The 13,523-nt window shown below is 29.4% G+C and overlaps 2 protein-coding genes across 5 annotated transcripts in view; both read left to right on the top strand.

Annotated features, from left to right (window-relative positions):
- Positions 1–87: 87 nt before the first annotated feature.
- LOC108767638 (asparagine synthetase domain-containing protein 1) lies at positions 88–3,237 on the top strand. Of its 4 annotated transcripts, XM_018517624.1 has the most exons (7): positions 88–312; positions 627–827; positions 1,242–1,431; positions 1,939–2,171; positions 2,275–2,401; positions 2,459–2,687; positions 2,755–3,067. In XM_018517624.1, exons 1-7 carry the CDS (start codon positions 253–255, stop codon positions 2,927–2,929), a joined length of 1,215 nt encoding a protein of 404 aa, XP_018373126.1. In that variant the 5' UTR covers positions 88–252; the 3' UTR covers positions 2,930–3,067. The 4 variants fall into 4 exon arrangements, with proteins under 4 accessions (XP_018373126.1, XP_018373119.1, XP_018373121.1 ...); XM_018517617.1 differs by adding an exon at positions 3,187–3,237 and having other exon boundaries at positions 1,242–2,171; positions 2,275–2,687; positions 2,755–2,932; XM_018517619.1 differs by having other exon boundaries at positions 2,275–2,687.
- A 1,342-nt stretch (positions 3,238–4,579) lies between these two features.
- Positions 4,580–13,523, top strand: part of ca (RCC1 and BTB domain containing protein claret) — a 16,751-nt gene continuing 7,807 nt past the window's right edge. Inside the window, exons 1-10 of the mRNA XM_018517635.1 lie at positions 4,580–4,636; positions 4,813–7,308; positions 7,422–8,103; positions 8,261–8,361; positions 10,378–10,790; positions 10,978–11,426; positions 11,807–11,985; positions 12,075–12,469; positions 12,823–13,000; positions 13,086–13,297. Of these exons, the coding sequence (XP_018373137.1) occupies positions 4,861–7,308; positions 7,422–8,103; positions 8,261–8,361; positions 10,378–10,790; positions 10,978–11,426; positions 11,807–11,985; positions 12,075–12,469; positions 12,823–13,000; positions 13,086–13,297 (5,057 nt within the window). The 5' untranslated portion in view covers positions 4,580–4,636; positions 4,813–4,860. The remainder of the gene's footprint in view (positions 4,637–4,812; positions 7,309–7,421; positions 8,104–8,260; positions 8,362–10,377; positions 10,791–10,977; positions 11,427–11,806; positions 11,986–12,074; positions 12,470–12,822; positions 13,001–13,085; positions 13,298–13,523) is intronic.

Genomic DNA, 13,523 nt, shown 5'->3' with positions numbered 1-13,523 from the left:
TCCATTTATCAATTGATAAGAGAAAATGTGTTGTAAGTTTGCCGTATCGCTGTAAGATAGCAGCATCATTTGTTTTTACATGTAAAAAGTAACCTAGCAGTAGATTCGGTCAGAAATTGCCGCGAATCAGCACCGATTGAAAATATAAAAAGTTTAATTAATCTTCTGCCTCGAATTTTATTTTCTCAATTAATTTATATATTTTTTTCTAGCAATAAGCTATAATAGATCGATCTTACTCATGCCGGTATAATGTGTGGAATATTTTGTTCTATATATCAACCCCAACATGATTCTGAATCTTCTAAACAGGTATATACAAACGTTATGACGAGTCGTTTACATTAAAAATAAACACTGCAAAATTTGATTAGATCCTAAAATTTTGAAAGATGTATAAGTATAATTATATCATTTTTGTTTTTTTTTCCTATTAGAATATAGAGACTAAAAAATTTTTTCTACTAGAATGAAACTAAGAAATTGAGAGTTTGACATTGCATTATCGTGAAATTATTTAATTTTACAGGAACTGTAAAAGAGACTCGTTATATGGTATTCATTATAATAGATATAAAGTATAGTAATTTTTTTCCTGATCTATTGATTTATTTTATCTATTTTAGTGGAATATTTGTAAAGATGCAATAGCCGCCCGAGGTCCTGATTACTTTATGGAGAAACATTTGACTTTGAGTCATGACTGGCATGGACACTTTGCTGCCTCAGTGTTATGGATGCAGGGACCAAGAATAATGACACAGCCAAGTTTGGATGATAATGATAACTTGTTACTTTGGAATGGAGATCTTTTCTCGGGTTGTTTGGTACGTAAATCATGTATGTATATGGAATATTCTGATTGATGCTTTGAATAAACATCATTAAAAATTGTTTTTAACTTAAGAATGTCCCTCCAAAATAAATCATATATAGTATGTAAAAATAAAAATATGTTATAAATGTATTTTGTAAAAATTATAGAAATGTCAACTCTGAATCCTTTGCTTCTTTTGAACAAGAAAAATATAGTTAGTCTCAAAACATAGGTTTAGTAAATCTTAAATTGTAAGAAATTAATCAGTCATAGTCGATTATTTTTTTCACATTCAACTGTGATTGGCCAATATTTTGCAGCTTAAATAAAGTTTACTATATTTATTGTGTTTTGATATTGAAATATCTATATGTATATATAATAAAAATTACAATTGTATCTAAAATAATTATACTTGTTTTAGGCAAAAGATGATGTTTGCGATACAAATATCATATTGGCTGAATTACAATCTACTACAGATATCATGTGTGTACTTCGGAAAATTGAAGGTCCTTATTGTTTAGTATATTATCAAAAATCAAGCAATACATTATACTTTGGACGAGATATTATCGGACGACACAGTTTACTTTTAAAAGTAGACAACAAAAGTAATTCATTAACTTTAACTTCGGTTGCAAATAAAAAAATAAAAGGAATTGTAGAAGTACCGGCTATAGGTATCTTTGTAATGAATTTAAATATGTCACAGATAAATTTAGCATGTTATCCATGGAAAGAACCTGATTTGAAGTTTACGGATATTATTGAAGTATTAGAAACAAATTTAAATGTAGATATTGATATTAAAGAAACTATATTGAATACTTGTTCGTCTGCACTGACGAATTTGCATCTACATCCAGATCCAAAGGATGTGGAATATCTAGAAAATGTACCATATAGTAAAGATTTTAATGAGATATTGCAATATCTGTTGAAAAATCAGGAGGTAAATGAAAGAGTCGAATGTTTGATGGAACTGTTACATCAGTCTGTGAAAATTAGAATAAAGAAAAAACCAAATTATTGCAAGGAATGCATAAAAATAGTACTAAACGGTGGAAATGTTACTTGTGCTCATTCCAAAATTGGTGTATTGTTTTCTGGTGGCCTAGACTCTGCAATTTTAGCAGCAATTGCTCATAAATACGTTCCAGAAGATGAAAGTATCGATCTCATTAATGTGGCATTTGAAAGACTGGGAAGCAAAAATCAGAGCAAGAGTCATACGAACAATGAAAAGGAGAATGTAACGCAGAAATATGATGTGCCAGACAGAAAAACGGGACGACAAACATATTCCGAATTGTTGCGAATTTATCCCAACAGGAAATGGAATTTTATAGAAGTACAGTGTCTATATTTGAAATATTTCTTTCAAAATCTTTGAAAAAAGAAAAAAATAGGAAGAACTCGTGGAACCATTTTTCTGATTGCAATGCTTATTTCAGTGTAACATCACGCAAATGGAATTGCAACTGTATCGCGCGTCACGAATTTGTGATTTATTGCATCCATTGTGTACAATTCTGGATGAGAGTCTAGGATGTGCTATGTGGTTTGCAAGTCGAGCAAAAGGTGTCCTCTATCCAGCCAATGAAATATACGAATCGCCGTGCAGAATATTACTTTTAGGCATAGGGGCGGATGAATTATTCGGTGGATACATGAGACATAGAACTATATTAAAGCATAAAGGATGGGATGCGCTGGTACAAGAACTAAATGTCGAATTGACTAGGATTTCTGAAAGAAATTTAGGTCGAGACGACCGGATTGTTTCTGATCATGGGAAACAATCCCGTTTGCCGTACCTCGACGAAAATTTGGTGAAATATGTGCAGCATATAAAACCATGGGACAGGTAAATTTAAATGATAATAAGCAATTTGTGGATTACTACGAATGAGTATATGTATAACTATTGATAGATGTTATCCAACTGAAAAAATGCCAAGTGGATTGGGAGATAAATTACTGTTACGTTTGTTAGCCTGCAAAATTGGTTTTCAATGTACAGCTAACTTTCCTAAAAGAGCTTTTCAATTTGGATCGCGAATTGCAAATGGTAAAGAAAATGGTAATGATGTATCAAATAGATTATAAAACGTAAGTAAAAAATATTGTTAACGCAAATTTTATTCATCTTACTACAGTTACTATTATTTTCAAATTGAATAAAAAGAGTGACGATTTCTGCTGTGTTGCAGTCACAACTATCCTACTGCTAATAATTTTAATGATACTACGCGCATGTGTTGAGCTTTAATAATTATATATATACATATATATATATATATTATTTTGTAATTAAATTAATTAGTACATATACGTAATTATATTATTTAACATATTTATTATAGTGTATCTCATGGATCGTCTACAATGGAAGTAATATTGCATAGTAAGCAGTAAGATCGTCATCGCGATTCATTTTGATTTTTTAATTTTTATTTTGATTATATTTTTTATTACTTATATATTACAACTTTATTCTTTTATTTTCACTATTGTTACTCGAAGTAAATGTTTATAAGATAAATCGTAATTTTATAAGTATATATTCCAGCAATTTTATATTAAAACATAATAAATTATTAATTGATGGTATAGTATGATTATTTTATCTCAAACCATATCGTATCTTTGATCTATATTAGTATTTTCAATACTAATGTAATAATAGTATATTTATTAATGGCACCCGCGTGTAATTTTTTATTATTTAATATTAAGTAATATTTTATAGGCATACTTTTAGAATGTTATATGTAACATTTTAATAACATTTTACTATTACATAATATTCCTGAAATACACATACTTTCGTGCACTTTTATCCAGTGACATTTTAATAACAAATAAACCTGTATTAGACTAAAAAATACAAAAATTAAGCAATTGTACAATATTTTTTTAGGTTCATAAACTATTTACAATTAAAAAATTTATTTACATATTTTACGGTTTTATTTTCCCAAACAAAGTGCGTTTATACAAATATAAGTTTAAAAATAACCGCGTCTTGCGTCAAGATGGATGCAAGTTTGCAGTACTTTATAGGTAAATCTAGTGACTTTATTAGTAATCCTGCCACTCCTGCCAGTCGAATTAAGAACGGTTCAACGTCAGATCGGTCAGATCAGGTGAGACAGAGAGAGAATTGTGTATCAAGAAAAGTTGACTAATTTTAATTTGAGTCTCTTTGTTCTCTTAATTATTAAATAAAATACATTATTTAAATAAGATCCAGTAAAGATCTAATGAATTTATAATATTTAATATTGAAAAAAGTAATTATTTTAAAGTAATACTTATTTGGATAGAAATTGATAGGTTAATGATTATTTAGGACGATTAATTAACCTTAATATCGTATAAATCTTTCCTGCACATATATTTTATTAGTTTCACTCAATACTTCGCTTAATAAAATAACGTAATTAAGTATTACATTATTTTCTTCATTATATGAAATAACGCAATTAATTTTTCTATTATTTTCTTCATTATATATATATATTTTTTTTTAAATTTATTATATGGTCTCAAGATCGAAGATTCTCAATATTAAAAATACTCGATCTTGAAAGTTTATCATGATCGAAGTGAATTATAATTTCAAACAATATGATACAGTCCTTTATTAAATTGAAATTATGTTGTATAAGAGAAGAGGATAAATGTGTGTGTGTGTGTCACATTGACTGTTAAGGCAAAAAATAAATAAACGTTTATATTTCAGTGTGTATGTAGATACATACGCAGCAGTTTTGTGTGATTATTTGTATTTAATCACACTAGTTTTATTAGGTACGTTTGACAGGAATAATTATTTCAGGTTCAGATAATATTACTAGTTTTATTATACAATACCCAAAACACACACACACACATGCAAAAAAGTAATTTGGAGTCATGTATTTTAATATATGTAATATGAAATACTATCTATTGTAATGAACAAGATTCCTGTTATTTTTTTGCAGATATATAGAGATTAGCATTAATTAATTAGGAAATCATGAAAGAAAAACATGGCTGAGCATGGCAATGACCTTTACGAACAACAACTTTTTGCTGTATTTGAAAGCTGTTTGACAAAAGGAGAGGATGAACTCAGTGAGAATGATTTGTTTTCCATTTGCAATAAATTACACCTCGATGAATTGATTGAAGAATTGAAATTGTGCATTTGCAAACATCATCCAAATAAACAAACAATATCCTTTCAAGAATTCCGAGATGGTTTATTACTCTTGTTGAAAAAATTCCAAGGTTCAATAACCGATAAACAGCATATTGTACAACCATATCATAATTTAAATATATGCAATCGAGATATCGAGAAAAATCAAACTTTACCATTGGTCACAAGTACTTCGAGGATTCATCTTCAAGATATGAAAGCTAATGTTACAATGGACGAGAGCAGACTGATACGCTTATGGGAGAAAGTGAAGGTTTGTTTCAGTGAAAACACAGAACCTGCAACGATACAGTTTATATCGAGTTGTTTAGAAATTCCAGAACTCCCTAAACAAATAACAGAATCTATCTTTGAAAGTCTCGATCGCAATTGTGATGGATTAATAAGTTTTGACGAGTTTGTAATTATATTTCAAAAGAGAAAAAATATCAAGACTTTACGAGAGGATACTGCATCTCATAGCAGTATTGTAAACTATGATGTAAATACATTAGATTTTAATACACGTGTGTCTTGTGAAATTGATTCAACGCAAACTAACAGAGATTCGGATAAAGAGGGAAAAGTTGCTGGTGTTTCTAATATAGCTACACTATCATCCAGTGGAGATCTTGATGCTTTGGACACGAGTCTTGTAGAAATAACAAATATCATATGCGATGAACTCAAAAGTTTAAATGAATCATTAGATAGTAATACCATTCAGACTCATATTAATTTGTTACGAGAAACGATGATTACCCATCAGGATGAGCAACGCAATTTAACTGCTATAATAGACAACATGAAGGTGGAAAGAGAGAAAATGCGGATTGACATGTTAGAGGCCAATGAACGGGCGAATTTATTAGCACAAGAGATCGATGAGTATCATGTTCAGTTGGAAAAAACGAAAAAAGATTTACAGAGACAGAGCGAACAACGTTATGCTGAAATTACGAAAGAATTATCAGATCAACTGAATATCGAACGGGAGATGGATGCCGCGGCTCTAAAATCAAAGGATGATCAGTTACAGGCACTACAAAAGGATAATCATGATATGAAAAATAAAATCGTACATATTTTGCAAGAAAATCAAATGCTCGAAGCAGAGAATAAAACTCTTCTTAGCCAGATTGAAAAGTTGCGGCAATCTAATAATGATTTGTTAACTCAAATAAAAGTGTTAGATGCGGAGCAGGATGAGATACAAAGCATAGAAGCCAAGCAACAAGAACAAGTTAATTTTTTCGTTGATCGTATTAAACAGTTACAGTCAGAAGTAACGCTCTTACGAGATCAAAACGACGAACTTTGTGTGGAATTGGAAAATTCGAAATGTTATGGCAAAGATACGTCATATAAGACACCATCGTCTTTGGCATATGATTTACAATTAGATGAGAATCAAGATGAAAACCATATGACACAAGAGTTTGAAGTGGATCGGCAGATCAGTGGTAAAGCATCAAGTGATGACTTTGAAATACCAATGGACGAAGGTCAGACTGATATATCCAATTGTGATACAATGGAATACAAAAGAGATATAATTATAAAAGATTTGGAAAATATATTATCAACAAGTGCAAAATGCCTACCAGAGAAATGTTCTTTGAAAGCTAGTGTGTCGAAATTGCTTACTTGTCTGCGATCGGACTTTGCACTACGTTGTCCCGCACAAGACTTTGGGAAAAGTATAGCATCTGAGCTTGAAATGGAATGTGAGGAACGAGCTAACGAGTCTTTGCGAGATTTAGTCGTTTCGAAAATACCAAAGCAACCTTCTGCGAAACGTACAGCGATGTCCAATAGTGCAGAAGATTTGAATAATTTCACTGGTCAAGATGCAAAAAATCTAATACAAAATAAGGCAATGAGTCTTAGAGATTATCCACCGCGAAAAGAAGAATATCCTATGGATCAATGGAAAGCCAGCAAGGAAAAAAATAATTCTCCGAACGTTACTGAAGTCGAAAGTATTCCAAGAATTGTGACAACAAACACAGAATCATTAGAGATAGAGAAGAAACAATTGACCGAACGTTGTCAAGAACTCGAACGAAGTTTAGATTTATTAAAAACGGAATACGAAGAATGTGAGGATTATTGGGCTGCCAAATTAGAAGAAGAAAGACAGCTTTTTGAACAAGAACAAAAAATAAGTGACGACAAACTTGCCGAGCTTATTAATAAAATAACAGAATATGAAGAATTAATTAGTCCTTCGGATAAATCAAAAAATAATGGACGATTGTCTCCTATAGAAGAAAAGTTTAATTTGGAGCAACAGGTAAGATAAAATCTATGTTTGCGTTTATGCTTATTTTTGTTTTTGAAATACACACACGTGCATACTCGTATTATTTTACTGATAAAAACATTTTAATATTTTTAATGTCTCAGTATATAGATCTCGAAGAAGAATTTGAGAAATGGAAAATAAAAACTGAAAATGATATTTCTCAGAAAAATCTAGAAATTGGAGACCTCCGTGAAAAGTTAAGACTGATAGAACAACCAATTACAAATGATTCCTATGTACAAGTACCAGACGAAATTTCTTTAGCAACATTGTCAGATTCGTCGCACTGTAAATCTTCCAGTATGTCCAGTATTCTATCAACGAACGAAATATTCGCAAATACGGATTTATTTGGAACAAACAATCAAGCATGTCATACTTCAGCAGAATTTTCATTATCCAATAATCTTAACAAATTGTTGAAACAAGAGGATCACATAGACGGTCATAATCTATATAATACACATACTGAGTGCTCTACAAAAGTAATAAAAGATATAAGTAAAGATCAAAAGATATATCATAATAGTCCACATATTGCTGATAAAACTATGGCAATGAAAGAGGAAGATAAGTGCGATTCAGAATTTAAATTGATACATAATACAATGAAAGAAACTAGCTGTACATGTTCAGAGAATAATGTTCAACAGCAAGTAGATTGCATCGATTTAAACATTTTTCAGAACTTAAAAATGAAACTTTACGCACAAGAACGCAAGAAACGTCATCTGCAGCGTTATATTAAACAGCAGCGGCAGTATATTGAAAGATTATTACAACGTAAGTATTTTTTTTCACGTTATTACTGATAAAGTAATTTAATACATTTTCAAAATTGTGTTTGCATGAAAAACATGTTTATCCTTTGTTTTTAAGATTATCGTTTTTTAAAATCTTTTTAATTTAAGGACAAAATTATTGCAACTTGCTATTATAGGTATTATGGTGCAGCACCAGACGGAAGTATGTGAGTTACAGTGCCTTCTCCGTAATGCCCAAGAAAGACTTCACATACAAGTTCAAACAACTGTTGATCAGGTACGACACAAATGTTCATAATTATATATTAATTTATAAGGGGTTTTATGTGCAGTTCCATTTTTTCCAAATAACAATTGTTAATCACATTCTCTTAATTACGAAATTGGAGTAAGAGAATAATGGTGGATAAAAAATTGTGTTATATATATTAAAAAATAATTCATCTATATGTATATACGTATGTATAGGTGAATCATCTTTCTAAAATTAATGAGTGTTAAAAAAGGTACATCAATTATGAAATATTACACAGAATGATTGATCAAAGCTAAAATGATAAGCTTTAATATAATAATAATCTAATAAAATTAAAATTTATCATTATTTTTATCCCATAGGCTGATAAATTAGCAAGTGCTGACATTTTGGTAAAGGATTTGTACATAGAAAACGCATATCTAATATCACACATGAAGCGCTTGCAAGAACGATATCTTATATTAACAGGCCTTGATGTAGAATCGACCTCAATGTGATGTCTACAAATAATTATTTACAATTATAATAAATCAACGTCTCTTTGTATGTATCGAAAATAATGTATATTATTTATTTATGATATGTAAAATTATTAATTAACAGTATAAAAGTGTCGTATAGCATAAGGCCGGAATGTAACTCAGGGATGCAAACGGTTAGAAAAAATGTATGTTTTAAAACGGGTGCCTTCAGTTTTTAATTTGATTTAAAGAGATTTTTGGCTTATATATGTGTATATATATATAACATACACATACACACACATACGATTTAAGAGCAATTGTATGATGAATAAGAGAGAAGCATTAATAATTGTAAGCAGAGTTGATTTACTATTTCTAGTTAGATGATAGCATGATGGTTTTTTGTATATAGATGAGTACACAAAATACGAAACAATATAATATACAAATATGAAATATATTAAGATTTTAAGCATACGTATGTAAAATCAATGTATATAATTTTATACTTGTTTATACTTGTTTAAAAAATTATCCATTTGGCCTGAATATTTTTTTTTAATAACTTATATTAATTTTCTTTTACATCAAAAATTGATTCATGCCATTCTGTTAAAAAATATTAAGATACGACTATAGAAAAAATAGTTTACCGGATATTTAACATTTCATGTTAATATGTGTCAGAATAAAATAGAAAATATTTTGTAAACTATTGGTTTTTTGGTATCTCTATCTTAATACTTTTATATACAGAATAATTAAAGGAACTTTATTACGTAAAAAAAATATAATTCCATTTAAAAAATTATACATTTCGCTGATTCCACTCCGCTAAAATGTATTTTCCTATGTTCCATTGCTGCAGTAGCCCTTAAAACAAGCATCTGTGCTGTAGTAACTCAATAGCTGAGTAAACGTTCACTGCTATTGATGTATTCTTCTAGATCTAGAATTATAATTGGATGATCCGAAAAAGTAAGGGGCTCCGCACAATAAAAGGAACAGGGAACAGAGATTAAGAATTTCAACCTATCAGAAACTGTATATTCTACAATACATGATTTCTGATAGGTTAAAATTCTTATTCTCTGTTCCTTTTATTGTGCGGATCCCCTAACAAGGCTTATATCTTCTGAACACAGCCGGTGTAGTTTTTGAACGCTGTCCAGCGCTGTCATTGACGTTTCCTTGAAATATAACCTTGAAATTATGTGATATTTTGACAGTTTGGAAAGTAACAATAACAACGATATAAAAAAAAAAGCGTTGCGCATAATGTATGGAGCACAAGTATACACACATACACGTATATATCTTCTCTAGAATCTGACAGAAAACGATAATTAATAATACATGTCGTAAATACATGCATAGATTATGCATGCATTTCATCTCATAAAAATGTTATAGCAAACAAATTTAATGATGTAAATATTTGACTAAATGAAATAGTGTTATATTATTATTTATCTTATGTGTTATCAATTAATTCTATTGTGAAAGATTATATGTTTATAAATTACATTCGTATGTGTGTCATATGAAATGTATGTATTCATTATTTTAGGAGATACCGTTTGTGATGGATCCTGAGACAATAGCAATGGGCGATAATTTATTCAAGCTGCAGTGTTTAATTAAAACTACCGAGATTCAGCATAGTGTGCAGTGCAAACTTGAAAGAAAATTATTTTTTGCATTAGCAACCAACAATGCTGAAATTATTCTTTATTATAAAAGGGAATCTTCTTGTCTACCTGTTGTTAAAAAAATACCATGGTTTCAAGGGCTACATAAACAAATAGCTGCATTTTGCTTTGATTCAAGTGGTACTTGGTTATTATGTGTAACTTTAGATGGTTCGTTGTATGTATTACCTGCTTTAACTTTAGTTGGTGAAAATTGCATTATTGACAAAAAATGGAAAACTGACGATGCAACTTATATATCTTTTGTAAATTCACAAATTTCTCATTTCAGGTAATTTTATTAAAATAATTCTTGTGAATATAGGCAGTAATTGTAAAGTTTACACTGTCTTGCTATAGCTGCTGCTTTATTTTCTTCTGCACAGACTATTTTTTATTCCTATTATTCTTTATCTTATAAATATATAATTTTCTAATTGTATCTATATAAGATTTCTTGAAAATTATACTATTTTTAGACCAATAGCTATTATATGGTGGAGAAATACGAAAATATCTGAGGACATAGGCATTATAGGAACGGAATGTGGAGCAATTATATTTATAAATCTTTCAAATGGACAACAACTAGGCATAACATACATTAATGAAAGTATAAGCAATCTACATCTTTGTGAAAATGAATACAATGAGATTGTATCTCTTTTGATAACAAGTAAATTTCAACAGCAATGGCGTTTATCTTTGGAACACATGTCTTTTAATCTTTTACATAATGTTGAAAACGAAAAACCTTATAACGAATTAAATTTAAGTGGTGCTAGTCATTATAATGTGGAAGATTCCGTTCCTAATAAATCTAAATTAAAAGAGCTTAAACAGCTCTCTGTTGAAAAATTGACTATTCTTAAACAGAAGATAATTGATACCAAAAATCAAACATTAAAGGAGAGTTTACAATATCATGGTAGGTGTACGGAATATGTAGAAAAATGTTCAAAATGTAATATTAAATGCCTCTCAGGAAAAATGATGAAACACTTATATTATTTTTTTTTATAAATATTAAAACGATATTTCATATTTTTAACAAATGAGAAAATTTTCATAATTAATTCGTGCTTTAAAAATAAATATTTATGATGCATACATACGTTTTTTTATATTATCTATTTATGCGGAAAAAGTACACAATTACGTACATCATCGCTTTTGACCTGAAATAAACATGATTGTACAAAGAAAAGTTTATACAAGTGATAAATATATTTCGGTTGCATATTTATCTGGTCACCGTTACTATTACTAAAAGATTCATAAAACAATTGTTATGTATTTATATCACAGATGCTGCAAGAAACAAAGAAAATGATAATGGAATTCCTGTTAATTCGGAAATATCACAATGCAAATTAGGTTTTGTTAGTCCAGAACCAATATCAAAAGATACTTTTCTATCTTTGCAATATGACAGAGAAAACCGACAATTGTATACATGCTATCATCTTGTTACTAATTATATCACAGTGAGATCTTTTTGTGATATTTTTCCTCAGTTAATTCCCAAGCACTTAATATATTCTAGCCTTCTAATATGAAAATTTCTTTATTTTAGGTACACGGTCCAAATCTAACTATGGTACCTTTGTCAATGCACAAAGTGTTTAAGTCATGCGAAACGGTTTTATTAGCACATAGATTATTTTTTATTACCGATATTAATCAATATGTAATATATATAATATCTGATCAATTATCCGAGACTCATGTAAACAAAGACTATCAGTTTAATCCCGAGTCTATTATCGGAACATTTTCTTTTAAAAATAGTAAAGAAGTAATACGCGCGGTATACAAAGTAACACAATTCAATAATACAGTACCGAGAAAAGTTTGTGAGGAAATCGAAAATACCTTACCAAAGAATGTGAAAGATATTAAGGTCGAACCGTTTAGTTTGGATACATGTATAATTGTGACAAACCGCTGTGTATACGAAGTTGTATTAAGGTCAGTTTAAAATTTATCGCATGATTTATGAAGACACAAGGGTTCACAAAGCAAACCAAGAAACAAAATTGTAATAATAGATCTTGTTATTCAACAAAGATTTATTTTTTGTAATTTTTTTTTTCAACGTTACGGCAATAGCTTTGATGTGCAGCACGCAAAATGTTATTTAATTACTTTTATTTTTTAAAATAGGGGGGATCAAGAAAACAAATATATTACATTATTTCTTGAACTTGCTTGTATTTCTCTCATGATGAGATAATATAATTCTAATACTAATTAATTTTTAAATACTTGTGTAATTTTTTGCTATTATACATTATAATTATTAAACTATTGCTTTATTTCAGAAAATCTCTTCTTTCGATCTTTATGGAATTAGTATTGAAGAGAAACGAGTTACAAGAAGCTGGAAAATTAGCAATGATTTTTGGATGGAATGGACAACATCTGCTGGAATATGTTGGCGATTTATTCCTATCAAATAAAGAATTCTCACGCGCAGTAGCTTCATATAAAATGTCTAAGGTAGCTAAGAATTGAATTTCTCTCTGTTTCTTTATCTATCTATGTTTCTTTCCTATGTGTATCTATCTCAACATTTTTATTTCAGTGTAAATTATTGAAGAGCGTATTAAAGTTTGCATCAGTAGGCCATACATCAGAATTACTGAGTTGTCTAACTCATTGTTTACTTACACCTCTTATTACTGAAATGCCTATTGCAACAAGGATACATTTATCTAATTTGTGTGTACTTTCTTTTATTGAAATGACACTAAGGATTTGGTCGGAACAATCTAAAGCAATTTATAAAGAATTCTTGTAAGTCACATCTTACTTTTATTAAATATATTATATTTCTTATATTATGAGGCATTTTCAATTGAATATCTATATATATTTACTAATAACAATTTCAATGATTTTCAAATTTCGAAATAATAGCTTTGAATAAAATGTTTTCCTCTTACGATAGCTGCCTCTTTACATGCAATTTCGGTATACTTTCAATGATTCAAAGCAGTTCTTGCCCTCTTTTTTGGCTTTC

The sequence above is a fragment of the Trachymyrmex cornetzi genome, unplaced genomic scaffold (genome assembly GCF_001594075.2).
Source record: "Trachymyrmex cornetzi isolate Tcor2-1 unplaced genomic scaffold, Tcor1.1 scaffold121, whole genome shotgun sequence".
Taxonomy (NCBI): Eukaryota; Metazoa; Arthropoda; class Insecta; order Hymenoptera; family Formicidae; genus Trachymyrmex; species Trachymyrmex cornetzi.
Note: the sequence above shows the minus strand (reverse complement) of the source record. Positions and strands in the feature narration are given on the sequence as shown.